This window comes from Mastomys coucha, unplaced genomic scaffold (assembly GCF_008632895.1).
Source record: "Mastomys coucha isolate ucsf_1 unplaced genomic scaffold, UCSF_Mcou_1 pScaffold18, whole genome shotgun sequence".
Taxonomy (NCBI): Eukaryota; Metazoa; Chordata; class Mammalia; order Rodentia; family Muridae; genus Mastomys; species Mastomys coucha.
Window position 1 is genome coordinate 5082046 of NW_022196900.1, and position 26782 is coordinate 5108827.

Consider the following 26782-nt stretch of genomic DNA (forward strand, 5'->3'; position numbering starts at 1 on the left):
CCCCCCCCATCCAGGAGAGAAAGTCTGTAACCTCAGAACTTCTTGTTAATGTTTGTTTACATGTGACTCTATGACAAATTCACCCAGAGTAGCTGGAAGTAAGACTAATGTTTACATATGCCTTTTAAGTATCAGGGCAGTAGTACTTTATGATACTTTGTTTAATCTGGCCTTTCTCTGTTTGGGCAGTTAATAACATCAATAACAATGTAATCCTTGTCTTAGAGATTAGCACAGTTGCACTATTGTACTAATAGGATTTAAGGAAACACTGTTCCTTCTAAAATGGTTTCTAATGGCAGCTTTCTACTATATTCAGGTTTTGTTTTTTTCATAAAAATGAATGAAGAAAGGAGATTTAACAGTCTTCTGTACCAGCTTTTTTGTCTGTCTTTAAGACAGAGGATGGCCTTAAACTCACAGGCATCCTGCCTCAGATTCCTAGGTGCACCCCAACTTCCAGTTTAGTACTAAATAATTATGTACAAATAATATAGTACAAATTATGTTGCTTGAACCCTGACTTCAATCCCTAGAATCGGCATATATCCCTGGTACAGCTGAGGCACGAACATAAGGTAAATGTAAATTTTTAAATTTACAATTTTTACTAGTAATCTTTCCTTAATCACTTTTTATTCCTTGGTAGGTTATTCTGAAATCCTTTTTTTTTTTTAAATTTATTTATTTATTATATGTAAGTGCACTGTAGCTGTCTTCAGACATACCAAAAGAGAACATCAGATCTCATTAGAGAAGGTTGTGAGCCACCATGTGGTTGCTGGGATCTGAACTCAGGACCTTCGAAAGAGCACTCAGTGCTCTTAACACTGAGCAATCTCTCCAGCCTGTTGAAATCCTTTCAAGAAATTTCTTTATTATAAATTGTTTGATGTAATCAAATTAGGCTTGTGACATTTTTATACATGTGTAAGTTATGCTTTATGCCTGCCTTCCTGTCTTACATGTCCCCCACTCTTTCTGTTCCCTAATTGTCTCTCTTCAGAGAAAGCATTCGATATTTATCTGACAATTTATTTAACACAATGGTTCCCCCAGTTCCACCAACTTCCCTGAAAATAAATGTAATAAATTGTGAAATAAAAAGCACAATCACAAAAATACTGAATCTAAAGTATGGGCTCTGAAGCAAAAGAGGTCAAAACCCTGAAAATCTGTAAATGTTCCAACACAGCTGTAGTATGGCAGCACAAAGCTGTAATTCTAGAACTCTGCAGAGCCCAAATTTCAAAGTCAACCCCCGCTACACAGGAAATGAGGCCAATTTGGTCTGTAGATTTTGTCTGAATACACAAGTTTAGAACAAAACAAAAGTATAGTTAAGCATGTACTACATCATAAATCTGAGATAAATTTTAGTTCAAAAACCATAATCTGTGTTTAGTGCTGTTACTATTACATAGAAGTGTAATATACTCTACTCATTGAAAGAATAAATCTCCCAGACTAATTGAATAATACAACAGTCAGCTTTTCTGGATTATGTCACAAGTTTATTATGAATCTGCTTACAATTAAACAGGAGTTTGAAACTTGGAGCGCTCGAGAGATGGCTCAGGATAATTTGCTTGGCTCACAAGCATGAGAACTTGTTGTCCAATCCCCAGAATCCATATAAAGTCAGGAAGAATAGTATGCATCCCTGTGCTCCTGTGGTAAACTGAGTAACAGACAGGAGACTCCATGAAATTCACCAGCCAGTTAGCCTGGTGTATACAGCAGTGTGCAAGAGACCCTGTCTCAAGATGGTAGGTAAATGAATATCTAAGGCCATCCTCTGAGCACTTATTTATGTGTGCCATTTTTTTGAGAAGCCACTAGACACTAGGGGTAAAAATTGGGGTGTTTCAGGGAAGGTGATCACTATTGTTCAACATTGGAACTCATATGTTAAGTAAAACTTATTCCCATTCTTGAGTTGAGGCAAACTAAGTAGACCCTATGCACTCAAGACTCAAGGTTGGTAAAAACAACTCCTTTGATCAGTCTAGAGTTCCACAACACAATGGTAAGAAAGAGAGAGAAGTGAGACACAGCTACGAAATACGGCCAGGCAAACTGGGAGGAAACGAGACTGTGCACATCACCCCTGTACTTCATTTGTTTAAATTCTTCTTTCACTTACTACAAAGAATTCAATCATTTAGTTTCTTTAGTCAATGTCATAATAGGCATTTAATATCTTCTGATAGATGGAATAGAACCAGAACTATATTTACAAGTTAATACTGCAATGCTTATGTTCCCTGGAGAGAAACTGAAGCAAAGCTATATTCATATATGCACCTAACTGAAAAACAAGCAGAAAATTTGTAAGCAGCCACAGAGACACCATGCAACAACAATCAAGACTAATCAAGAACTACCTACCTTTCTAGTAAGAGATTACAAAACAGTGTTCCAAACTAATGGGAGCACAGAATACGAAAGAGATGGAATGGAACTAAAGATAAACATCTTGACCAACAGTCTTTCTACACTGCTCAAGTATCTAACCATTTTGGAGATTTATTTTGAAGACTTCTCGCCCACATTAACCTAAGTAAAAATATAATCACAGTGCCTGGCAATGTTAACAAGTTAACTAAAAGACTTATTCAATGCTAGGAAAGAGAGGGACAACAGATCTATACTCTCCCTTATGATGCTTACAGAGTCCCTTAGGTGCTAATTTGTTTCAATCTGTGTCAAAAATCAGATTGCTCTAGTAAAGAAGTCTTCATACATACCTAGATTAATATTTACCAATTTAGCCGGGTGGTGGAGGCGCACACCTTTAATCACAGCACTTGGGAGGCAGAGGCAGGTGGATTTCTGAGTTCGAGGCCAGCCTGGTCTACAGTGAGTTCCAAGACAGCCAAGGCTACACAGAGAAACCCTGTCTCGAACCCCTTCCCCCGCAAATTACCAATTTAGTTAAGTATAGGGCCAGATGAAATGGTTCAGCAGGTGATGGTACTTGCAGCAAAGCTGGAGAGAACCCACGAGGCAGAGGCACCCAACCAAATAGGGCAAGTTTATTTATTGGTAAAAACATTTTTAAAAAATCAAGATGGGCATAAACTTCAACAAGTGTAGAAACACAACCAACTACCTTTTGGGATAATGTAAGACACCACTGGTGGAAGAATCAGAGTATTTAAATACAATTTTTTCATAGCTTACAGAGAATGTGAGGCCAAGACCTCTTGAGAGCAGAACCTAACACTATCCTTTAAGTCCTCCAGAGCTTGTAGAATAAGTAGTACTTACGCCTATAGAAAACTACAGAATTGACTTTAAAGTAGAACCTTATAATGAACAGGCTTAGGATGTGCGAGTTTTCTAAAAACAAAATACATTATACTAGTATGTTTATAAACTAAAAGGAACTATCTCAAGAGGACAATTCGGTGATACAATTCCCACTCAAAATTGTCATCTTTGAGGGTTATTTCCGCACCAGATCCAACACGTTTGATTTTGTCATTTTTCAACTAAGTTGGATTTCTCCATTAGACCGTTGTGTTCCCCAAAATGAACAAAAGTTTATTTTTCGACTATGACTCAAATGTGATTGGAATTCCTTAAATTCTGATTACAAAGCTGTGTGCTATTTAAAGAAACTTCGATAAGTAAATGTTACTACAATAGTATCTGCAAAACAGGCAGTATTCGGCATACTTAAGAACTCCAAGTATTGTGTATGAGCGCTGAAAACATTTCAATGTCCACCTCGTATTAACAAAGAAATCGCAACTCATACGATGCTAGCAACGACTATATTTACGTATTCAACTCTATGATAGAAGAATTAGCACGTTCAACTTTTACTGAACAGCCGGAAACACAAAGGCGTTGTCAAAGTTGGATGATACATAGGGAAAAAACTTAGTTCTCTTTGGCTTTCGGTAACCCGAAAAACTCCCGTTTCAAAAACCAACCTCTCTCATTCTTCAGCCCTGAAAGGAAGAACTTCCATCCACTGAGAACAAAACGGAGCCCGTCCAGAAACCCGCGGAGGCAGAAGGCCGCGAGAGAGGACCCCTCCAACCGGGTTCTGAGTTCTCCCAAGTGACATCATCATTTCACCTGCGTCTCGTCCAGGCAGGGGCGGGCCGGCTCCCCGCCGCCGCGGGAACAAAGAGCGCCCGGCTGCTGGGAAACGTCCGCCGAGCGCGGCCCGCCGGCTCCCAACCTCCCGCGGCCAGTACCGCCCTCGCGCGGGAGCCAACGGCCGTCGTCGACAGTACCTGCGAGGGGAGGCTCCGCCCTGCGGGGCTGCTCCCACCGCTTCGGGCCGGGCCGCCGCCTCCTATTGTGACTGCTCGCCCCGCCGGCGGCCAGCTCGCCAGGGCCGCCGTCCCCGGTCGTCCTTGCCCTCGGAACCCGGGTTCCGACTGAGGCGCTGTCACGGCGCTTCCTTCCTCTTGGCACCATCACACGGGCCTCTCCAGAAAACCACGGCTCCACGCCCTGCGCTAAAGGAGCCGGCTAGCGCCCCGGAGGCCCCATCTTTTCCGCCCGCCGTCCCAACCGCCCGGGCCTCCGGAGGCCCGCCCGCCCACCCGCCAGCCGCACGAGGGGCCCCGCCCCTACCCACCCCACTGTGCCCCTTCGCGCTCGCGGTCCCGCGCGGGCCGCGCCGGCGCAGTGAATTGCGCTGCGCGCGCAGGCGATACCCCGAGCGCTACGCTTCGGACCACAGAACTCAGGAGCCTCCCACCTCTGATCTCCGGACGCCCGCCCCTCCCCTCGCCAGCACTAACCTAGCCAGCCAAACGCAGGATCGCCGGAGAGCTCCGCCTCTTCCCCCGCGCCGAGCCCCCTTTGTTTCCACCCGCGGGGGCGGGGCCGCGCACGTCCAGGCCGCTCGGGCCAGTTCCGGCAACAGAGCCGGTGCGCAGCGCCCCTGCGCAGCCCCGCCCAGCTCACTCGCTTGGTAGCTCTGGCTGCGAAGGTGGAGAGAGAGGTGGGGCAGCGTCTTCCAACGCAGGGAGTGCCTAACGCTGAGGCAGCTTCCGCTCCCGCCAGCAACTCTAAAACTCAGCAGTAGAGCAGTAAACCTCACAATATACTAAGTATTTACATGACCGAAGAAGTAGGAACTTTTACTGATGTAGAGTGGTCTCAAAACAAAACAAGCAGGCTTGTATCTAACTTGTCCAACCCTCAGGACGATTGTGACAGATTCTGTGACTTTGCTGAGAGGAAGTTAAATTCAAATACTAAAAGAAGCCTGGGCTCACTACTACGGTCAAGATCCAATATGGAATACAAACCCTATATTGGCTCAATAAATGCAAGGAAAAGGATTGTTCAATACCAGTGGAAATTATGGAAGGGTAGGCTTTTTAAGTGGATGGAAATTAGAAGTTTCTTTAAAAGTTTATTAAAAGTTAAAGGATCAGTAAGTGGAAAACCCAGACTGAGCTGGATATGGTGGGCTCAAACCCTGGGAAGGTTGAGAAATAAGACTTCTGGGAGCTTGAGGTACACCTGTTTTACTGTATTAAAATCTGGCCTAAAAATCTGGAGTTGAAGAAAGAAGGTGGGGTTAGGAGGAGGCTAAGAATAAACAGGAAGGGGTGGTGGTGGTTAGAGGACAGAGAAGGGAAAGCAATCAAGCCTTTAGAGGCCTTAACCCTTCCCTTCTCCAAGTCTCAGTGGCCTTCGTAAGAAAAGCAACACTAAAATGTTTCAGGATCTTTTTGGACCATATACATTGTTTATGAATAACACCATATGGTAATTATGTACATTTGTATCAGACTGAGCACCACTGCTCTATTGTGACTAACTCTAAGGCTCACTATTTCAGGTGCGTAGCAACTGCTGAAGCAAAGTTCTAGCAATTCTTGTATAATTCTAATACAAAGGGAAGCTGGAAAGAGATAGTAGGCCCCTGTGAAGTATTCCCTCACCCCAGTTCCTCACACCCATTATGTAGCTTTCTCTTTTTTTTTTTTTGCCCCTCACCTCTAACTCACTCAGACCAGCTGGTCTTGAACTCACAGAGATCCATTTGCCTCTGCCTCTAGAGTGCTGGGTTTAAAGGCATGCACCGTTACACCCAGCTTCTAAATGCTTTCTTAACCCCCAAATCTGATACAGATAAAAACACAGGGAGAGGGCATGCTTTTCATGAGACAACTGACAATCTAATGTGTCGGGGCTGAAATTATGTCTGAGTAGTTGTTCAATAGTAGTTCAGCTAAAGCTTTGCTTGCTGTCTTTTTCCACAATGGCAGAAAGCCCTGTTGGAAAGCTTTTTAAAAACCAAAAACCAAAAAAACCCTTTCTGTAATGGGAGTTTTCTACATCTGCATACCCAGAAGGTATCAGAGCTATACCACATGGATACAAGAAGGTAGCGTTTGAAATGTAATTAGGACATACTAGTGAACTAACATTTCAAAGCTGCATATCCAGCATTTGAAGGAAAAGTTGTTGCTGTGGCAAGAGCTTTTTGAGAACTTCAAGGCTGCCCTTTAAAAGTGGCTTTCTTGTCAGGTAAAAATTGTGACTGTCTTCTTGAAGTCCTTTATCAGATCACCACTGCCTGTGAAATGGGAAGTGTGGAAGTGGACTTCAAATATATCTGGTAGCTATTACTGAGCTCAGCCCAGGGGCGCTACCTTCCTATTACCTCTAGGTAAACATTCAACATCATACAGGAACCATAAAGAAGTTCAGATTTGATCGCAAAGAAAGAAAATTCACACCACTCCAATTCTGTATCCGGTTTCATTTTCTCAAGAATTTGGCTCTAACATTCTCCTCATTATGCCTTTAAGTTTTTCTTTATTGGGACATTACTAACACACCACTAATTTTTTCCACCTTTAAGTTTTTAATTATAGCTAATGGTTTGGTGTTTATCTGTTGTGTTATGTAAAACTCAAGCCGGAACATATCAAGGCTTGAGCTAGATCCCTAACAATACACACACCTACCTATCTACCTCTCCCTTTACAGAGATCATTAAGGAATTTCCCTAACAGGTATCTCTAGCACTTGTGCTAGAGCATGATTTTGTGAGGTGGTCATCAAATTAACTTTGTTCAGCCCGGTGTGTAGTAGCACATGCCTCTGATCCCAGCATTGAAGAGGCTAAGGGCAGGCAGATTGAGAATCCAGGTCCAGGGGCTGGAGAGATGGCTCAGCAGTTAAGAGCACTGGCTGCTCTTCCAAAGGTCCTGAGTTCAAATCCCAGAAACCACATGGTGGCTCACAACCATCTGTAATGGGATCTGATACCCTCTTCTGGTGCATCTGAAGGCAGCTACAGTATACTTAGATACAATAATAAATTTTTTTATCCTGGCTCATGTCACTGTGTTTATCAATTTAACTGTAATTTCCACTGAAGGATGAAGTAGTTGTAAATGTCTCTACATAAATAAAATATATTAATGTCACAGCCTTGATTGTACCAATAAAACTTTATATTGCATATCTCATAAGGTAAAAGAACAAACTGTAAATACTATCACAATGACTTTCAATAAATAAATCTTTAAAAAGGGGGGATGGGGGGCTAGAGAGATGGCTCAGCAGTTAAAAGCACTAGCTGCTCTCCAAAGGTCCTGAGTTCAAATCCCAGCAACCACATGGTGGCTCACAAACCACCCGTAAAGAGATCTGATGGCCTCTTCTGGAGTGTCTGAAGACAGCGACAGTGTACTTACATATAATAAATAAGTAAATCTTTAAAGACATAAAAATAAAGAATCCTGGTCCAGCCTGGGTTGTGTACAAGACAGTCTCAAAAACAAAAGCATTCTTTATCACCCTCACAGACTGCATTTCTGGGTTCAGAAATCTTGTCCACTGTTGTCTTTTGAATTTCAATAAGTTTTAATAATTCTAAAGAAAAAGAACAAATAGGATTTTAATTAGGACTTCATTAAATCCAGAGATGAAGAGGCAATGTTAGTTTGGTTGTGAGCCTAGCCATTAAAGGCTGAGCCATCTCTCCAGCCCACAATGTTAGTCTGATAATGCCAAGTCTTCCAACACCTGAGCAAAATGAAGCCTTTTATTTGCTCTGAAGTTTTTTTCAATCATGCTTCACAACATTCTGTAATTTTGTTCCAATTGACTTTTCTAATTCAGTTATTATAATAGTTAATATCAACCCTTGTGGCTTTTTAAAATTGAAAATCCTGTTCAAATTCTGTATATTCAGCTGAAAATAACAAAGCTGGTTTTTTTTTTCTTGCCAACATATACTTGCAACCTAACTGTCCTTCTGTACCACCTGATAAGTGTACCAGTCAGAGGGAGACAGCCACAGGACAATCTTGTTTTTCCTATCAAATCTCCACTAGACAACTGTGGAGTTTTCAGGGTATTTTCAGGGAAATAACTTAAGGAGTGTCTTCTATTTCTAACTTACTGAAAGTGCAAAATGGTGGTTTGATTGTGCCAAAATTTTCTTTGCCTACCATATTTTTTAGTTAATATATAAACTGCATTAGTTGGATTTTGGCTATTAAACCAACTTTATATTACTATTAAATCCATATTGGTCTTATGATTGTCCTTTTTAAATACTGATGGGTTTGGCCTACTTACATTCTCTTTTGTCCTTGTATAATTTTCCATTTTTAATGCCTACATCAGGTTTTATTACAAATATTTTAGTTAGCCTTAGAAAATATCAGTCAGTCTCCCCCCCCACCTTCCTCTGCTCTAGAAATGAATGAAAGACTGTAGGACCGCTATTATACTTTCTTTAAACACTTGAAAAATTCATTGACTACCAACCTATTCATGGAATTAAATTTTTTTAGATTTTTAGCCTTTATTTCTAACTACAAAGAAAACAACTGTAATATTAGGATAGATGGACACAAACAGAAAAACATGAAGATCTCACAATCTGCTTTTGGAAAAACTACATTCCAATCATCTGTATTTGGAGAGCATTATAAATATATTTTCAAGCACAGTACATAAACAGTAATTTATGTGTTGGAACAGCCGGTCGCATCAGGAAGTACCACACTAGGCCCAAACAGTTCCAAGTGTAAGAGGTTTAATTGAGAGGGAGTAGGGGTAGTGGCGTGGAAAGAGAGGAGAGAGAGAGAGAGAGAGAGAAAGAGAGAAAGAGAGAGAGAGAGAGAAAGAGAGAGAGAGAAAGAGAGCAAGATGGAGGAATTGTCCCATATATATATGGGTTGTGATGTAGCAGCCGCAGGTAAAGGTGGGAGGTGAGCCCAACGGATTCTGGGAATATGGTGGCTGTTGCTCTGGCAACAGGTCTGTGGACCCGCTCATGTATCACCACAGGCTCTGGATGCTAACAGTAATTACAAGCTTGGAGAAGTGCTACTCAGTGCTATCAAATGGTAAATGTAAAATTTGTTTTTCAGATCAATTTGCTTTATACTAAAGGTTATCACAAAAATGGTTATCTGAAGAACTGTTCTATAAAAAAGACAGTGGCTACAGTATTTTCTATCTGTTTAAATATCTATAACAAAATAATACAATTTTAATAAATATCTTATTTCCTTCATTGAACTGTGAGCTCCTTGGAGGCAGTTCTTATTTCTACTTGTTTGTCATAGGTGCCCATGTTGGAGGAATGCTGAATAGCAAAAAAAAAAAAAATTCAAAGATGAAAAAAGTAATTTCCTATTTTAAGACATTAAAAACATGATTTTAAAGTGCCCTTGAAGAACCACTTGTCTAACCAGGCATAATGTAACATATCTTTAATACCAGCACTTAGGATGCAAAGATAGGTGGATCTCCATGAAATCAAGGTGAGCCTGATCTGTACGGTGAATTCCAGGCAAACCAGGGCTGCACATTGAGAGCCTGTCTCAAAATTTAAAAAAAAAAAAAAGAAAAATCATTTGTCCTAATGATTTTTGAAGGCACAATCATATGGAGAAAACTATCCAAGTAGATATGCAAGATCAGACATTGTTGATGGAGCCTCTGAGTTCTGACAGTTAACACTGTCAGGAATGCAGCTGTTGCCTTCCTATCCACTGCAGCAGACATGCTGATGGCAAGCCCAATCCAACCAGCCCAGCCTCTGATCCTGAGCCAGTGGCCTTTCCACTGGGTCCCAATGAATTAACCACTCTCTCTGCCTTGTAGTCATGTATCTGCCCACACAGTTGGCTTGCTAAAGCCAACCCTGAGTCTTAATGGAATCTGGCAAGAGATCACAAGGACATGCCACATGTAGTCAATATTCTAATTGATAAGTAAACATCTCACTGAAGAGGTAATCCCATTTTCTCAACAGACATGTTCCTAAAGAAAAATAAAATACGGCATAAAAACTAAGGAAAGGGGAAAAGAAGACAGGAAAAAAACCCCACCACCAACAAAATACTTCAAAACTTTTTATAAAGCTTGTTTTGCTCACTATCCTTTCTACAAGTATATTTTTCCACTAAAATCAGGTGAAAGAAACTGATAACTTATAATGGCTGAACATAACAGCCTAGAGCATCTACAAGTAGGCCAAGACTGGATCCACTGCAAAACAATACACATGTACAGTTTCACCCAGAAATGTTACACCTGTTCACAGGAAGCCTAATTAGCAGCAACTTTCGCTTAGAGCTTCTAAAGACCAGAAGGGGGCAGCAGAGACCCATGCAAACCCAAGCCCACTCAGTCTTAGCAGCTAGTGACCCACCAGGCTTTGGCTGTTCCAACTGCACAAGTGAAGAGACCACAGAGGTAGGACCGCAGACACTGACATAATGAAGAAAATAATTTATGGCAGTGAATATGAGAAGGGGGTAGGGTGAAAGAAAACCCAGACTAAGAAGCCGTTAGTGAAAATACAAACAAACAAACACTCAATTTGCATGCCCAGGACCAACTGGACAGAAAAATTGACAGCATATGAGATGCAAGAGCCAAGAGCATGTGCACACATGGCACAGCATAGTCCCTCCTAGGACAAGATGTGAAGGCAGGAACTGACCCTGAAGCAGACACTGCATGATCTGCCTGTGCTTTTAAAAAAAATATCTTTTTGTATATGTGTATCTGTGTGCATTCAATTGTATGTGAGAGCACAGCACACATGCTGTTGGGTACTGGGTCTCTGTTTTTTTCTGCTGCCTACGCCAGGAGGATTGGTCCAAAAGCTTCTAGGGAGTTCTCCTGTCTCCTTCCATTTTCCCCATTAGAGGACAGGGGTTACAGATATATAACTGTATACACAGGAAGAAACTAACGACAGATGTGTTATTCTGTTTAACTTAAATTTTCTAATGTTTATGATAGCAGAACACTAAAACGTACTCATTTTCATTTTAGTGTCCCGCTATCATAAACATGGAGTAAGAAGTTTGATTTCTCTAAAAACTCACTACATGTTTTTGTTTTAATTCCAGGTGTCTATGATTTGTCTCATGTACTAGGAGGGGTGTGATTTTTGCCCAGCTACAGACACTTTATACTTGGAATTCTGGGAACTTTTCAGGGAGTATAAATGCCAGAGCCCCAATAGGGGTCTGGGCATACTCTGAGGAGGCTGCTGGTGGCTCCTGCTGCTGCAACTTATCAAGTAGTTGTGAGCAAAGAGACGTTCACTAGGTTTCTCCAAGGAACTTGGGACACCCATAATCAGCAGGAGGTAGTTTACAGAAGACTGCACCCCAATCCCTTCTAACATTCTTTCTCTCCTAACTAGTGTTGTGGTGTTGGAAGGGACTAGGGTGGAGTATGGAAAGGTAGGTGTGTGTGTGTGTGTGTGCGTGTGTGTGCCCAATAAAGTAGCACAAAAAAATACATCAACAGAAAGATAAAATGAAAAGTTTTGTAAAGTGTGTTTGGCATTCATTTGAAAATATATCCATGGGGCTGGAGAGATGGCTCAGCAGTTAAGAGCACTGACTGCTCTTCTGAAGGTCCTGAGTTCAAATCCCAGAAACCACATGGTGGCTCACAACCACCCGTAATGAGATCTGACGCCCTTTTCTAGTGTGTCTGAAGACAGCTACAGTGTACTTATTTATAATAATAAATACAATCTTTGGGCCAGAGCGAGCAGGGCCGACCAGAGAGAGCAGAGGTCCTAAATTCAATTCCCAGCAACCACATAATGGCTCACAACCAACTGTACAGCTATAGTGTACTCGTATACATAAAACTTTTTAAAAAGGAGAAAAAATACAACAGTGGTGGGTAAGTGGTGGGTGTCCCTCTGTAAGTGTGATATGTCTAACAATAAATTTTTTTAAAAAAAAGAAAATATATCCACAAAAGCAAATTTGTAGCAGTGAAGTTTCTTGTTCAAAGAATATGTGCTTCACATTTTAATATGTGCTTCATTTTTTTCTAGATATAATCTATATTGCCTCCTAAAAGACTGTGCCAGTTTTTTCACTGCAACCAAGAGTAAATGCACAGCATTTAGTGTGCAGTAGAAAAATGGCAGTGTTCATTTACATGTAAGGGTCTTCTCTTAGAAGCAAAGGATAACTCCAGGAACCACAGCAAGCGAAGCCTGAGAGCAGGGAGAGAAAAGCCCTGAGCTGAACTCAACCCACTTTACTTTTCGAACAGCCACACTTCATACCCAAATTATAAGTTCTCTTTGTCATAATGCCCATCTGTTAACTATGGCTTTACTATGGTTTATATGAACTGTAGTAACCTAGGAACTGGGTCCATGCTTAAGCTAAAAAGATTCAGGGTACCAATGTGAATAGCAACTCACTGTAAAAACTAGTGAGCAAAAGACCACAGGTTACAGGACCTGCTGGAGAGACAATCCTCAGGACAGAGTTCCAGAAATACCTGAGGAGGAGAGACTGATAAAACTAGCCAGAAGCAGCCAGACATTAAGGAAACATGTAATCAAAGTCAGTAGAATAGGGAGTGAAATGAATTTACTTAAAACATGCTTCAAAAAAATAAAAAAGCTTCTCTAAGGAAAAAATGAAGGAGCAGAGCAGCATGGACGTAGCTAGCTCCTTCATTCGGGGATGACCATGGAAAAGGGAATCTGAAATGAAACACAGGGAAATGAGATCCTCGAAAAGTTTGGATGCAAGTTCTACATGTTCTTGGTCGACTGGCCCACATGAACACCTTGTTACTGCACTGTGTCTGAGAAGAAACAAGCGTTCCCTATGGAATCCTAGTGAACCTCATGTGTCTGCATACTTACAGCTAGTCTGCTGACACACACTGTGACGGCGAATCCTAGTGTCATACACATATGAAATATAACCTGCTCAATGAACTGACTAGCTCCTGTTACATCTTTATAATGCAGCCAACCCTCAGTGGCTGTATGGACATCTGTGATACTCGGTACATACTCACAAAGCCTGCTGTTTCCTGTCTATGCCACACTCTACAGACCTTTCCAGGTCTCATCTCAGGAAATGTTGCCTAAGCAGAATTATAATTACCACAAATCAAAACCTTAAATAAAAATGCTTAAAATAGTACAGTTTTTTGGTTTGGTTTGGTTTTTTTCAAGACAGGGTTTCTCTGTGTAGCCCTGGCTGTCCTGGAACTCACTCTGTAGACCAGGCTGGCCTCGAACTCAGAAATCCGCCTGCCTCTGCCTCCCAAGTGCTAGGATTAAAGGCATGCGCCACTACTGCCCAGCTTAAAATGGTACAGTTTTTTAATGGGGTAAATAAAAATATTTTAAAAATCTGTCCAGCCAGTGTTTTTGTCTTTCCTAACAATTGAGTTTTATTTTAATAAAAAAAAAAATAATGTGTTCTGGCTAGTTTTATGACATAAGCTAGAATCATTTTGGAAGAGGGAACCTCAATTGACAAAGCAGACCTCTAGGTAGGTAAGCCTGTTGTACACTTTCCTTGCTTTTTGAATGATGTGAGGAGGTCCCAGCTCCTTATGGACTGTACCACCCCTGGGCTGCTGGTCTAGGGTGCCATAAGAAAGCGGACTGAGCAAGCCACGAGGAGCAAGTCAGTAGGCATTTACTCTCTGGCTTCTACTTCAGTTTCTGTCTTCAATTTTCTGTCTTGTGTTCCTGCTCTGACTTGAATGGTGGACTACAAACTGGAAGGTAAATCCTTTCTAGGAGGAGAGGGAGATACAATTGGGATGTATTGTATGAGAAAAGAATAAATTTTAAAAGAGAGAGAGAAATTTATACAGACTGAGAAACAATTCTCAGTTCCTGAGGCTTGTTAGATACACAAATAGATCCTATAACTTGAAAAAAAATCCTTTCCTCCCCAAATTGTTTTTGTTTATGATGTTTGACTACAGCAATAGAAACCCTAAAGGGCTATTTTTTCTGATTTCTTATCCCAACAGTCTTATTAATAAAATACTAAATGTCATGTAACAAACAATAGGTTAAAGGCCAACAAAAGTCGGGCAGTGGTGGCACACGCCTTTAATCCCAACACTTGGGAGGCAGAGGCAGGCGGATTTCTGAGTTCTAGGCCAGCCTGGTCTACAGAGTGAGTTCCAGGACAGGCAGGGCTATACAGAGAAACCCTGTCTCAAAAAAACCAATAAATAAATAAATAAATAAATAAATAAATAAATAAACAAACAAAAAGGCCAACAAAAATGCCAACAATAACCTTAAGATATCTATTGATATATCATACTTCTAATTACCTCAGCTATTTTATAGTAAAACAGGGTGAGAATCCATGTTTAAACAAAACACCTATAAGCATGATGTCAAATATCAAATACATCTCATGTAAATTCCAGGTAGACAAGAAAAGATTATATAAAATTAACAGAATGTTAAGTTGCCAAATCTGACAAGCTGGGTTTTGAGTCTAAGAACTCACATGGTGGAAGGAGAGAACTCCTGAAAACTAATCTCTGGTCTGCACATATGCACCATAGCACACACATCTCTATCAGAAAAATAATCAATTTGGTAAGATTTAGAATCACTTGGGAGATGAGTTTCTGGGCCTACCTGTGGGGAATTATCTTGATTAGACTAATGGAGGTGAAAGCTCAGCCCACTATGGGTGGCACTATTCCCTTGGCTGCATGCAAAGTAAAAAGGTTAGTCAAGCACGTCATTTATCCATCATTGTTTCTTGACTATGGATGTAACATGACCAGCTATCATATGTTCCTGCAGCTGTGATCTCTCCACCATGACATACTCCAACTGTGGGACAAAATAAAAATTCTTTCTCCCTTAAGTTGTTTCTGTCAAGGTATTCTACCACAGTGATGGAAAAAGCAGAAAAATGTTCAACATCATTCATCACTTGCAATACAATAAAACTAATGATGCTACTTCTCAATCACTAGAATGAGTAGAACTTAAAATACAATCTAAGTTGGGCAGTGGTAGCATGTACCTTTAATGCCAGCACTTGGGAGGCAGTGGCAGGCAGTCTCTTAGTTCAGATCAGCCTGGAAAAACCCTGTCTTGAAAAAACAAAAAACAAAACCACAATCTAAATGTGTTGTGAAAGTAGGAAAATGTGAACTTCATACACTGCTGATGGGAATATAAAGGGCTAGATGTGTTGTGGAAGTAGGAAAATATGAACCTCATACACTGCTGATGAGAGTATAAAGGGCTAGACGTGTTGTGGAAGTAGGAAAACGTGAACCTCATACACTGCTGATGGGAATATAAAGAGTATAGCCCTTTAGAAAAATGTTAGTTCCTGAAAAAGTTAAACAAGAATCTATCATGTGACAAGAAACAAATACATGCAAATGTTCACAGCATCATTATCATAATGATTACAAAACTGAAACAATCCTAATGTCCACCAACTGATGAGCAAATCAAATGTGTTACATCTGTGCAAGCAAATATTATTCACCCATTAAATGATATAAAGTATTCATTTATATTACAGTATAAACCTTGAAAGGATCACACAAATGAGAAAAGCCAGACACAAAAGATTACATACTATATAAAATCCATGTAATACTGAAAGAGGCTTGGGTAGGGTTTATTTTGCCTAGTATTCACAAAAGCCTGGGTTTTATCCACAGGGCCCCAAAAAACAAAACATTTCCCTGCAGAGTTGCTAGGAACTGAGGAAATGAATGACAGTTAACTGCTACAAATCATGGATTTGGGTTTTGTGATGGTTTGTATATGCTTGGCCCCGGGACTGGTGCAATTAGAAGGTGTGGCCCTGTTGGAGTAGTATCACTATGGGTGTGGGTTTTAAGACCCTCATCCTAGCTGCCAGGAAGCCAGTATTCTCCTAGCAGCCTTCAGATGAAGGTGTAGAACTCTCAGCTCCTCCTGTACCATACCTGCCTGGATGCTGCCATGTTCCATGTTGATGATAATGGACTGAACCTCTGAACCTGTAAGCCAGCCCAGATTAAATGTTGTCCTTATAAAAGTTGCCTTGGTCACAGTGCCTGTTCACAGCAGTAAGACCCTAACTAAGGCAGGTTTGTTTGCCTGTTGATGGATGGGGTGGGGGGGGGCACTCAGGAGTGGATGGGGGTATGGGTTAGAGTTTGAAGATGTTCCAAAATTAGATGGTAAAGATCTAGTTGTACAGTTTCTTGAAAGTCCTAAAAAACAGGCCAGCTCAATGACTCTGTGGGTAAAGGACAAGTCTGACAATCTTAGTTTGATTCTTGGGCTCACATGATAAAAGGAGATAACTTACACCTGAAAGTTGTCATCTGACCTTCATCATAGTATGTGTACATGTATACACACACACACACACACACACACACACACACACACACACACGTGTGCGTGCGGAAAAAAGATAAGTGTAATTCAAAACAAAGATACTAAACACATATATTTTAAATGTTTTATGCCATATGAATTGCCTCTTATATAGTTGCTGCTAAAATTTTAAAATATGTTTATCATTATAGGTACTAATATTATCAGCTTGCTAACTATATTATTCAAATTCTCCATCTCAATTTTCCCCCTTCAACTATGGGCATACCCTGAGGTGGTCACTAATGAGTCACTGCTCTTGTAGAATCCCCTTCTACTGGAGTACACTAGAAACTTGTGGCTGACTTCTACTAGAAGAACATGGCAAAAATGAGGTGATGTCATTCCTACAATTATGTTAAATTACATACTGCTCCATCTGAGCTATCTAGAGGGTCTTCTGGTCTTGTTAGCAGAGAGGCATGCTGTGATCACATGACAGCATGTGGGCATCCCCCTAGAACCTATTGATGACTGGATGTATGTAAGAGGTCAGATCCTCAGTCACAAGCTAAGGGAAATGAATTTCACTGACAACTTGCATAGACATGGAAAAAGCACATCCTCCTTAATCAGGATTCTTAGTGAGAATGCAGCACTGAGTTTGACCTCATGAGAGACCCTGAGAAGACTTTTTAGCCATTCTAGCCACATAATGTAAGAGATAATAAAACATATTATAAAAAGCCTTTTAGGCAATGTATTTAATAGACTATACTGTTTGCCAGCACACTAACCTGTAGCGGTAACCCTCCTACAGCATAAGTACACCTTTATACCTGGGCTTTTATCATTTTCTTCTCACTGGTTTAACAGGTTTTGGCTTGAATATTGGGGCTGAGTTAGGGGGAAAAGGAACCTTGTCTTTCTCTGATCTCAGTATCACAGAAAAGGTAAGGATCTTTCCCTACCAACAAATAAGCCATGCTGCAGCAGCCCAGCTGGGGTACTTCACCTCAGTTCTCTCTGTCTACCTGGACAGTGGCAGATCCCACAGGCTTAGGGCTCAGCCCCCAGCCTGGAACCCTTCCTCACACAGCTTGTAATGTTTTTGGCACTTGAGGGGCTCTTTGGCTTGTTTTGAAACAGAGTTTATTATGAAGCCCTGGCTGGCTTGGAACTCACTCTGTAGAGCAGGCCGGCCTCGGGTGTGCACCACCTCACCACCTCATCAGATGCTGGCTGGAACACACCTCAGTTTGTGACCTGTACTTCAGAACACCCAGCTAGACATTCGGTTGCCCACAACCCATTCCCAGGTTTGATAAGTTTTACTTGACTGGATTACAGAACTCAGAGAAACACATGCCTAGCTTCAAATCATAAACAATATTACAAAGAATATGGACAGAGCCTCAGGCTGAGGCTGAAGGAAGGGGCGCAGAGCTTCCCTACCCTCTCTGGGTGAACTCTCTACAAAAAGGTTCTATTTGGAAGTACTCCAAGCCTGGAGGCTGGATTCTCTCATGGATATCACTGTGTGGGATGACTGAAGCATGGGCAACCATGCCCTAACATCACACTAGGTTAGGCCTGGTTGCTCAGATCTCTAGTATTCTTAATTTGCACAGCAGCAATGCAATAGCCAGTGAAGTATAGCTGAACAACTACTGCTAGCTGAAAACTCTCTCCAAATTCTTAAGTATGCCCTTCCTTGTGGATTTTGAGAAAGAAGGTCCTTGCCACTTGTATCACATAAAGTAGGTCAAAATTTTCCTTTACAGCCAGCTCGAAGGCAGAAACAAAATTAGAATTTTCTATGACATGCCTTGAGAAGTAGTCATGAGCCACTAACCATTAACAGAAAACATGTACCATAGTAGCAAATATATTTTGGCTCATGGTCCTTTACTAACTACACATTATTCCCTTTGATGCTTTTGAACAGATTTATAATTTATGATATTAATTCTACTAAAAATGTCACCTCTATTTGGATAACATGAGACACCCTTTAATTCTTGCACTTGAGAGGCTGAGGGAGAATGCTCAGGAATTGACCACCAAACTAGGTCACATGAGACTCGGTCCAAAAAAGGTGGGGCCCTTTAACTTTCTTTGTGCTCACACCCACGTTACACCCACTTTGTTTATCTTCCTGAGCCACAGGCAAACTAGCGCAGGCTGTCTTCTTAGCTTCCGGAGGACCAGGATCACACACAGGTCATGTCTTTTCTTTGCTTATTTGTAATTATCAGTTTTTGTGCCATTTTGTTGTATGTCTTCTTGTATGAAACACAGGGCTGAAAATTTGTTCTCTAACAAAGTTTATTACTTAATAAACAACTCTAACATTCACATTTTCTAGAACCAGCCAGCCAGCCAGCTCTATTATGTTATTTGTTTACCTTCATTCATATTGCACGCTTTAAACCTTTCTCAAAGTCTCAAGGACAAGCAAGATTTTCTGGCCCTTTCTGTATTCCTCTTTTGACGTAAAATTACACATTTTATTTCTATAATTTGCATTTAGCAGCTCTAAACTAAAAATCTAAATAAAGCACTATTAAAAATCTTTGAGGAATAGGTGTGTGCCTAGGTCGGAATAAATGATTGAGGTCTGTGAATGACTGATTTTGTGTGTATTTGTCTGTGGGTAAGTAATTGAGTAGATGTGTGAGTGACTTGGATATGTGTGTATGCAACTACGTGTGTGTATGAATATGTGTGAGTCACTGGGTATAGGTGTAAGTGATTGGGAGTGGGGTACACATGTAAAAGCCTACGAACTTTTGGGATTCAGTTTTCATATTCCACTTTGTTTTGAGGCAGGATCTCTTTTCTGCCATTTTATTTCATGTGGCGTGGTCAATTCTCCCATGGGAATGCTGGGATTCTCCTGTGAAGGGATTACAGATCTGCACCACCATACCAGCCATTTTACATGGGTTCTTAGAATTCCAAATCAGGTGGGGCAGTGGTGGTGCACGCCTTTAATCCCAGCACTTGGGAGGCAGAGGCAGGCGGATTCCTAAGTTCGAGGCCAGCCTGGTCTACAGAGTTAGTTCCAGGACAGCCAGGGCTATACAGAGAAACCCTGTCTTGAAAAACAAAACAAAACAAAAAAAAAAAGAATTCCAAATCAGTTTCTCAGGCTTTTGTAGCAAGTACCTTCTTTCAGCCATTGAGTCACAGAGGTACTCAAAAATTTTAGAAGGGCTGGCAACAAAATTGATTACTTGGTAAAGATGCCTGGGGGAGCACAAACTCTGATTCACTCTCTTACTCTCTAAATAAATAAATAAATAAACAAACAAATAAATAAAAGGCAAACAACATTTAGAGTGTTCTAATTTCTTATGTCCAAGAAGGAAATCTGTGAAATGTTCTAAAATCTGAATCATTTCCAGTCCTAATCATTTCAGACAAGGGATCTACCCTACTCCTAACTGCTTTTTTTAAATGGATAAACACTGCTCAAATTTTTCAAATTGATTTTTTTAAGCTAATGAAACTTTATTAAGGTATAATCAAGGGATTTCAAGATACATGACCAACACATGTCCCTAAGAAGCTGCCTTAATACAATTCCTGGGGGTATTGAAATTGGTTCCTTAACTAGCACTCTTGTGCCTACTACTGGGCTGACAGTCTAGGTACCATCAGTTCCCACCTTCCATTTAGAACTGCTACACTTACAGAGAATTTCAAATACCATCAACACAAAATAGGTTTTCTCACTATCAACCTAGGAGTATCTTAAAAGCCATGTTAATAAAGACATTCCTAAGGGTGTACTAACTAGCAACAAAAAGTACTATCTGCCAAGATGATATAGAGAGTGGAGGGAACCCTGGTGAGCATGTGAGGAGGGATGAGACTTCCAAGTGAATTCAGATGGAACTGTGACTTAATTAATGTGTGTGCCTGGCTTGGGGACAGCCACATCAAGGACTCCAAAGCCTCAGAACCGTGGGAGTGGCAGTCTTCCCCAGTTGAGACTCAGGGAATGGCAAAGCCTTCCTCTGGCCCAAGTGCGTGTATTTCGGAATGATCCACCAGGGGGTGTAAACCAGCTACAGCTTCCTTCTCCTAGAGGACTGCAACCTGAGACTGCTCCTCTGTAGGACCTTCTGTTGAGATTAGCTAACCCCTCCTCCTGGGTTGTACTTAGTACAAGTACTAAAGTGCCTGGTTGTTGCATAATCAACTGGTGTCTTACACAGTGCCCACCAGATCTGTCTGTGTGTGTATCTCTTCTTCATTCTTTGGTCACCCCAGTCAGGACTCAGTGAGTGGTGTCAAACTGGGCCTCTGGGTAGTATATGGAATTTGCACTGGTCAGACCAAGAGATTTCCCTGGAGAAGCAGGTAAAGACAGGTAAAAGTGAAGGAGAGTAGGGCATAATTCTAAGCTTCAGGTGTAAAAAATGGGGCAAGCTGAGTCTATAAGGTAGTTCTATGGTGCCTCATGCGGAGACTGTGAGGACCTGCGGAGGAGGGATGACAGCAAGCAGGACACCAGCCCTTGGCTCCCAGAAGGGACAGTAAGTATGGATCCTGATGACTAAGAGGGAAGTACTAAACCCTACAGGCAACAAATCTATTACTGTCCTAGCTCAAGAGCCCTTATTACCTACCTACCTACAGACCACACACACACACACACACACATACACACACACACACACACACACACACACACACACGCACACACACACTTCTGCCAAACCACTGCAAGCCTGGCACTGGAAGTCACACTTGGTTCCACTGATCCTGTTTTCTAGTGTGCTAGACAAGCTGACAAAGAACAGTAAAGAACCTAAACACACAACAATGGGAAAAATAAAGCTATGTGGGAGGACAGTTCACAGCTGCCCAACCACACACAGAGTTCACTTGTCTTTCTTTCAAAAGTGGGGAGATGGGGTGGGGGATAGGGGGTGACAAGTGGAGAGAAGAAAATGAAAAAATGTAAGCTATTGGTAGTTAAAATGGAATGAACCAATTCATTTAATGAGTTCACACATCATACTGTTTTGAATAAACACAAGAATAGCTATTTAAGTATATATTATATTTTGAGAACAAGGTGTTCTCAAAAGAAGAAATAGCTAAGCGATATCTCAAAATTTTCCAAATATGCAACTAGGAAAATGCAAGTGGAAATAACTCTGAGATTTCATCTCACCAGAATCTGAATGGCAAAGACAACAGGACAAGTGACAATGAGGGGGAGTGTGGGGAGAGACCTCATGCATAAACTGGCCAGCCACTCTGAAAACCAGGATGGAGAGCTCTCATAAAAGTAAAAATAAATCTGCAACAAGACTATACAGCTAAACCGCTCCTTGGCAATGTCCAAAGGACTCACACTCAATCCACAGATAACGCTCAGTCATGCTCATTGCTGATCTGTTCACAACAGCTAGGAAATGGAAAAACCCAAAGTTCTCCAACCAACAAATAGGTAATAAAAATGTGTACACATACACCAGGGGCCATTACTCTGCTGTAAAGCAAAACCATGACCTCTGCAGGGAAATGGACATAACTAGAAAGTTTACACTGAGAGAGGCAATCCAGATGCTAAAAGACACACACCAAATGTTCTCTCATCTGAGACTCCTAGCTCCACATCATCAGCTGTGAGTACATATCCGGGAACAACTGCAGAAACCAGAAAAGTGCTGGGCAGTGGTGGCGCACGCCTTTAGTCCCAGCACTTGGGAGGCAGAGGCAGGCAGATTTCTGAGTTCGAGGCCAGCCTGGTCTACAGAGTTAGTTCCAGGACAGCCAGGGCTATACAGAGAAACCCTGTCTCAAAAAATCAAAACATCAAAAAAAAAAAAAAAAAAAAAAAAAAAAAAAAAAAAAAGGAAAGAAAGAAACCAGGAAAGGTGGTGGTTAGTGGAGTGTTAGAATAGAACAGTGCAAGTGATCTGAAGGGGATATGGGGGAGGCTAATGAGGGAGGACAAAGGAAGATAAATACAAGAAAGGGGGAGAATAAAATAATAGCAAGGATGCTTTAAAAAGTCATGAAGATTCATACCACTAACAATCTGACCTTAGCAACTATAATATACAGTCTGTATAAATATACATATATAGTGTAAACAAAATGTTCGCATCTGGGATGACAATGTCCCCTCCAAGAGCCAAAGACAATTTAACAAAACCTCAACAGCAGGCATGAGAAAGAAGCCTTCTGAGTTTTGGGCAAGGTTGTCCAAGAGCCTCTCCAAACACTACAAACTATTGCTATTGTTTTTGTCTGCCATGGGTTCCCTAGCTGGGGTGAGCACACAGACGTGTGCTTCATCTGCCCAGGAAAAGTTTTGTCACAGAACACTGGGGTCTGAGTCCTTGTCTCAAGCATGTAAGCTGAGGTGAAGTGAGACAAGAAGATGGAGCCAGACAAAGTCAGCAAGATGGCAGAGTAGATAAGGGCACTCGACACATAAGCCTGATCCCTGCAACTCATGGAAAGGTAGGAAGGCATCAACTCCCCAAAGTTGTGTTCTGACCTCCATACACACTTCCCGCAATAAAAACAAAGTAAAAGATAAGAATAATACAATACTAAAATAAAATAATAAAAGCTGCCATCTGTATCACCCCCCTCTTGATGGGCACCATTCCACTTACCATGATCAACTTTTTTTAATTGAGACAGGATCCCACTATGTAGCCCTGGCTGCCCTGAAACTTGCTATGTAAATCAGGCTGGCCTAGAACTCAGGGATCCACCTGCCAGCCTATATACCTCCTAAGTGCTGGGATTATAGGCTGTGCCATGACATTTAGCCCTACCTCTTCTTTTACCTAGTTCTTACTGTATCTGATTGTAACATGTTACTTAATTGACATTTATTTTTTATTACCTGTTTTGCCCAATTATACTGTAAAATCATGAAAAACCAAGAATTTCTATCCATTTTGCATCCTGATATATTCCCTAAATGACTCGACACATAGCTACCAATCAAATACTACTTGCTTGCTCAAATCAACAGAGTAAGTTACAAGTCCATAGTCAAGAAAATCCTCTCATTGCTCTCTGAGAAACAGTGCACACTCAGCAGGCAAGGAACATGGGAGACAATCCAGATGTCCTTTGGTATGCTGACTAAACAAAATCCTTTAAAGTTCTCTCCTCCTCTCCCTGTATGGTAGGGAGTGTTCTAATTGCATAAAGCACAAAAAAAAAAAAATTAGTCATATATAAATTGAAAAATAAGAGCCGCTTTGAGGAAGATGGAAAATAAGAGAGAGAGAGAGAGAGAGAGAGAGAGAGAAAGAGAATCTCCTCCTCAGACTCTCTGGCCAGGCAACTCATTTTGGCTTCTATACCATAAATGAAGAGAGGCAGGAATGCAAACCGAACCTCAACTAGCTTCCCACTCCTGCGGTTCCTGACAACATGAGGCACATCTTCTGCATCTGCTCATCTCATTTTCACATGTTCCTTTCTAAACTGTGGCATGTTAAACCTTAAGAAGTCACTTTTTGTGTTCTCCCTATGAAAATTAAAAATGAAACTCATGCCTCTGGGTGACTATAACATGAAAAGACCCTGGGAAAGCTATGGACAGAACTGACAAAGACAGTAAGGCCAACAAACAGAACAATTACAACACAACATTTGGAAAGTCTCAGTGATTAACTGACTTCTCATCACCAACAGCAAGAGCAGGTTCTTGATCAAAATAAGGAAAAACACGACTAGGGTTGGTCTGTACTGACAGCTACCATTCACAAAAGGAGTGAAAATCTAAATTTAATTTCATCCAAATCAGAGCCACATATTCAAAACACATCCAGACCTTAGGAATCTACTAGGAGGGAACACTAGAAAGACCCCAAGGCAAGTTCCTCAGGTTTCCTTCCTGTATTTTTTATATTAAAAAGGTCTTATACAGCCTAGGTTGATTGACACTTACTATGAAGTAGAGAAGCCCTTGAATCCTCCTATTGCTTCCTCCTAAATGCTAAGATTACAGAGAATCACCATCATGCCAAGCTAAAAAGTTTTGTGAGAGATAAAAACAACACAATGGCCAGGCATGGTGGCTCACTCCTTTAATCCCAGAATTTGGGAAGCAGGGACAGGCAGATGTTTAAATTTCAAGGCCACCCCTAGTCTTACATAGCAAGTCCCAGGTTAAGGCTAATCTCAGACTACATAGTGAGACCATGCCTAAAACAAAATCAAACACCAACCCACAACAAAACAAATCCACCATTAATTTGGACATGAGTTAAGAATGAAACAACTCGGGCCCAAAGTAGTGTACACAGACACAGACCAGACACAGACACAGACACAGACACAGACACAGACACAGACACAGACACAGACACAGACAGACACACACACACACACAAACACACACACACACACACACACACACACCATCCTGAAGAATCAGATAGGTTGCATTCTCAATAACCAAGGTTTACTTTAGGCTTTGGGACCAAAGTAAACCATAATAAAAATAAGTAAAATAAGGGTAAAGTGTAAGAAGAAAGCAGGTGACAGGGCACACAACTCACTGGCTTGAGAGGATGAGGATCCTGCTGCACATGCCAAGTTAGACCCCGGATCAGAGAAACAAACTCAAGGGTTGAAGAGATGGCTCTGTAGCTAAAGCACTTGCTATTCCTAAGAGTGAGGCCAGGGCTGGGTCTGCAGAACCACAGAAGGCTTTGACAGAGACACACATCTCCAATCTAAGCTTACCTACAGCAAGATGGAAGCTGAAATATTCATGGAAGCACAGACAGTGGCAAACAAGAAATCCTGCTTCAAATACGGTGGATAGTGAAGACCAATACCCCAGGTTTCCTACAACCTTCACACTCACAGTGACATGCAACACACACACACACACACACACACACACACACACACACACACACACCCCATACCATCACATTTATAAAAAGGAAATGATAACAGTACAATAACAAAAGCTATAAGAGTGAAACAAATATGGAATATCTGGGTTATTCCCAACTAGAAACACATGAATTGCTTAGATGCTGAGAGAACACATGGTCGTATGTTAAAATAAGCCTTATGTCCAGACAATGCAGAGAAAGAGGAAGGACAGAGATACAAACGGGGAATTGGAGTACTAGGCAGGAGCCTAGGTCACCTCTTCTGGGGCCCGAGCTGGGGCTTTCTGGAGCAGTCTAGTAATCTGATACAGAATCCAGTAGGGACAGCCTGCCCTGTACTGTGCATATCAACATTCTTCCCTCAAGTCGCCCAGTGACTTGGTCCCGAGTTACACAGGTGATCCCAGCAGAACAGTAAGGGTGGCATGCATTTCCACGGTGGCAGACATCAACAAGGACCTCACCTTGTCACTGTCATCATGACAAATGTGGTCGTGATGGATGGACTGGCACTGAAAAGAAGCACCAACACTACCTACGAGAAAAAGGAAGGAGAGTTAAGCAGCAGTAATCCCTTGCAGCAAACCGCTTCCGCAATTACAGAGACTCATGTAATGTCCATTATCCCATCTAATCCTCAGACAAGCTTGTAAAGCAGAGGCAAGATTATTTGTGGATGTTAAAAAGTTCCATGTGCGTGCACATGAGTGCGTGGAGGTCAGACAACAATCTACAGGAACTGGTTCTCCTTCTAACTTGTGGCACCTAGTGGTGGTGCAGGCTGTCAGGCAATCTGTGGGCTCTATTCAGCGCTTCTCCACACAAGAAAAACACAGACACAGATTCACAGCCAGCAGCAAACAGTGAAATGGCACATTTGAAACTGCAGGCTGATTGTTTAAACCTGACTCACTCCCCACTCTGAGGCACAGCAAGTGGCCTACATTCCAAATAAGATCCCTAAGTAAACACATCCTCCAGGAAGGCAGTCTTACTAATAAAGAATATAATTACATTCCTATTCATCATACACATACTTTGAGGCTGACCCTATAAATTCAAAATATAAAATACAATTCACCCAGGCCTTGCACTTTGGAGGCTGAAGCAGAAAGATCAAGAGTTCAAAGACAAAGGACAAAGGATAGTCTCTGAGACAGTAAAAGTTTCTTTTAAAAATCTACATCAAGCTGAGAGTTGATAGTTCTGCTGCACCAAGAAATAAACTGTAGGCTCGATTTTTGGATACAGACTT

General features: G+C 41.4%; 1 protein-coding gene across 14 annotated transcripts in view; it reads right to left on the reverse strand.

Moving 5' to 3' along the window:
• Rnf38 (ring finger protein 38) overlaps positions 1–26782 on the reverse strand; it is a 111014-nt gene that overhangs the window by 37334 nt on the left and 46898 nt on the right. For 4 of the 14 annotated variants that reach the window (XM_031377259.1, XM_031377260.1, XM_031377261.1 and 1 more), the window contains exon 1: positions 4770–4950. Coding sequence is in view for 4 of the 14 variants with exons in the window: in XM_031377254.1 (XP_031233114.1) it covers positions 3945–3953 (9 nt within the window). In the remaining 10 variants the exon portion in view is untranslated. Of the gene's footprint in view, positions 1–3944; positions 4221–4253; positions 4431–4769; positions 4951–25991; positions 26063–26782 lie in introns of those variants that run through there. The other 10 variants (XM_031377265.1, XM_031377264.1, XM_031377263.1 and 7 more) reach the window with 7 other exon arrangements.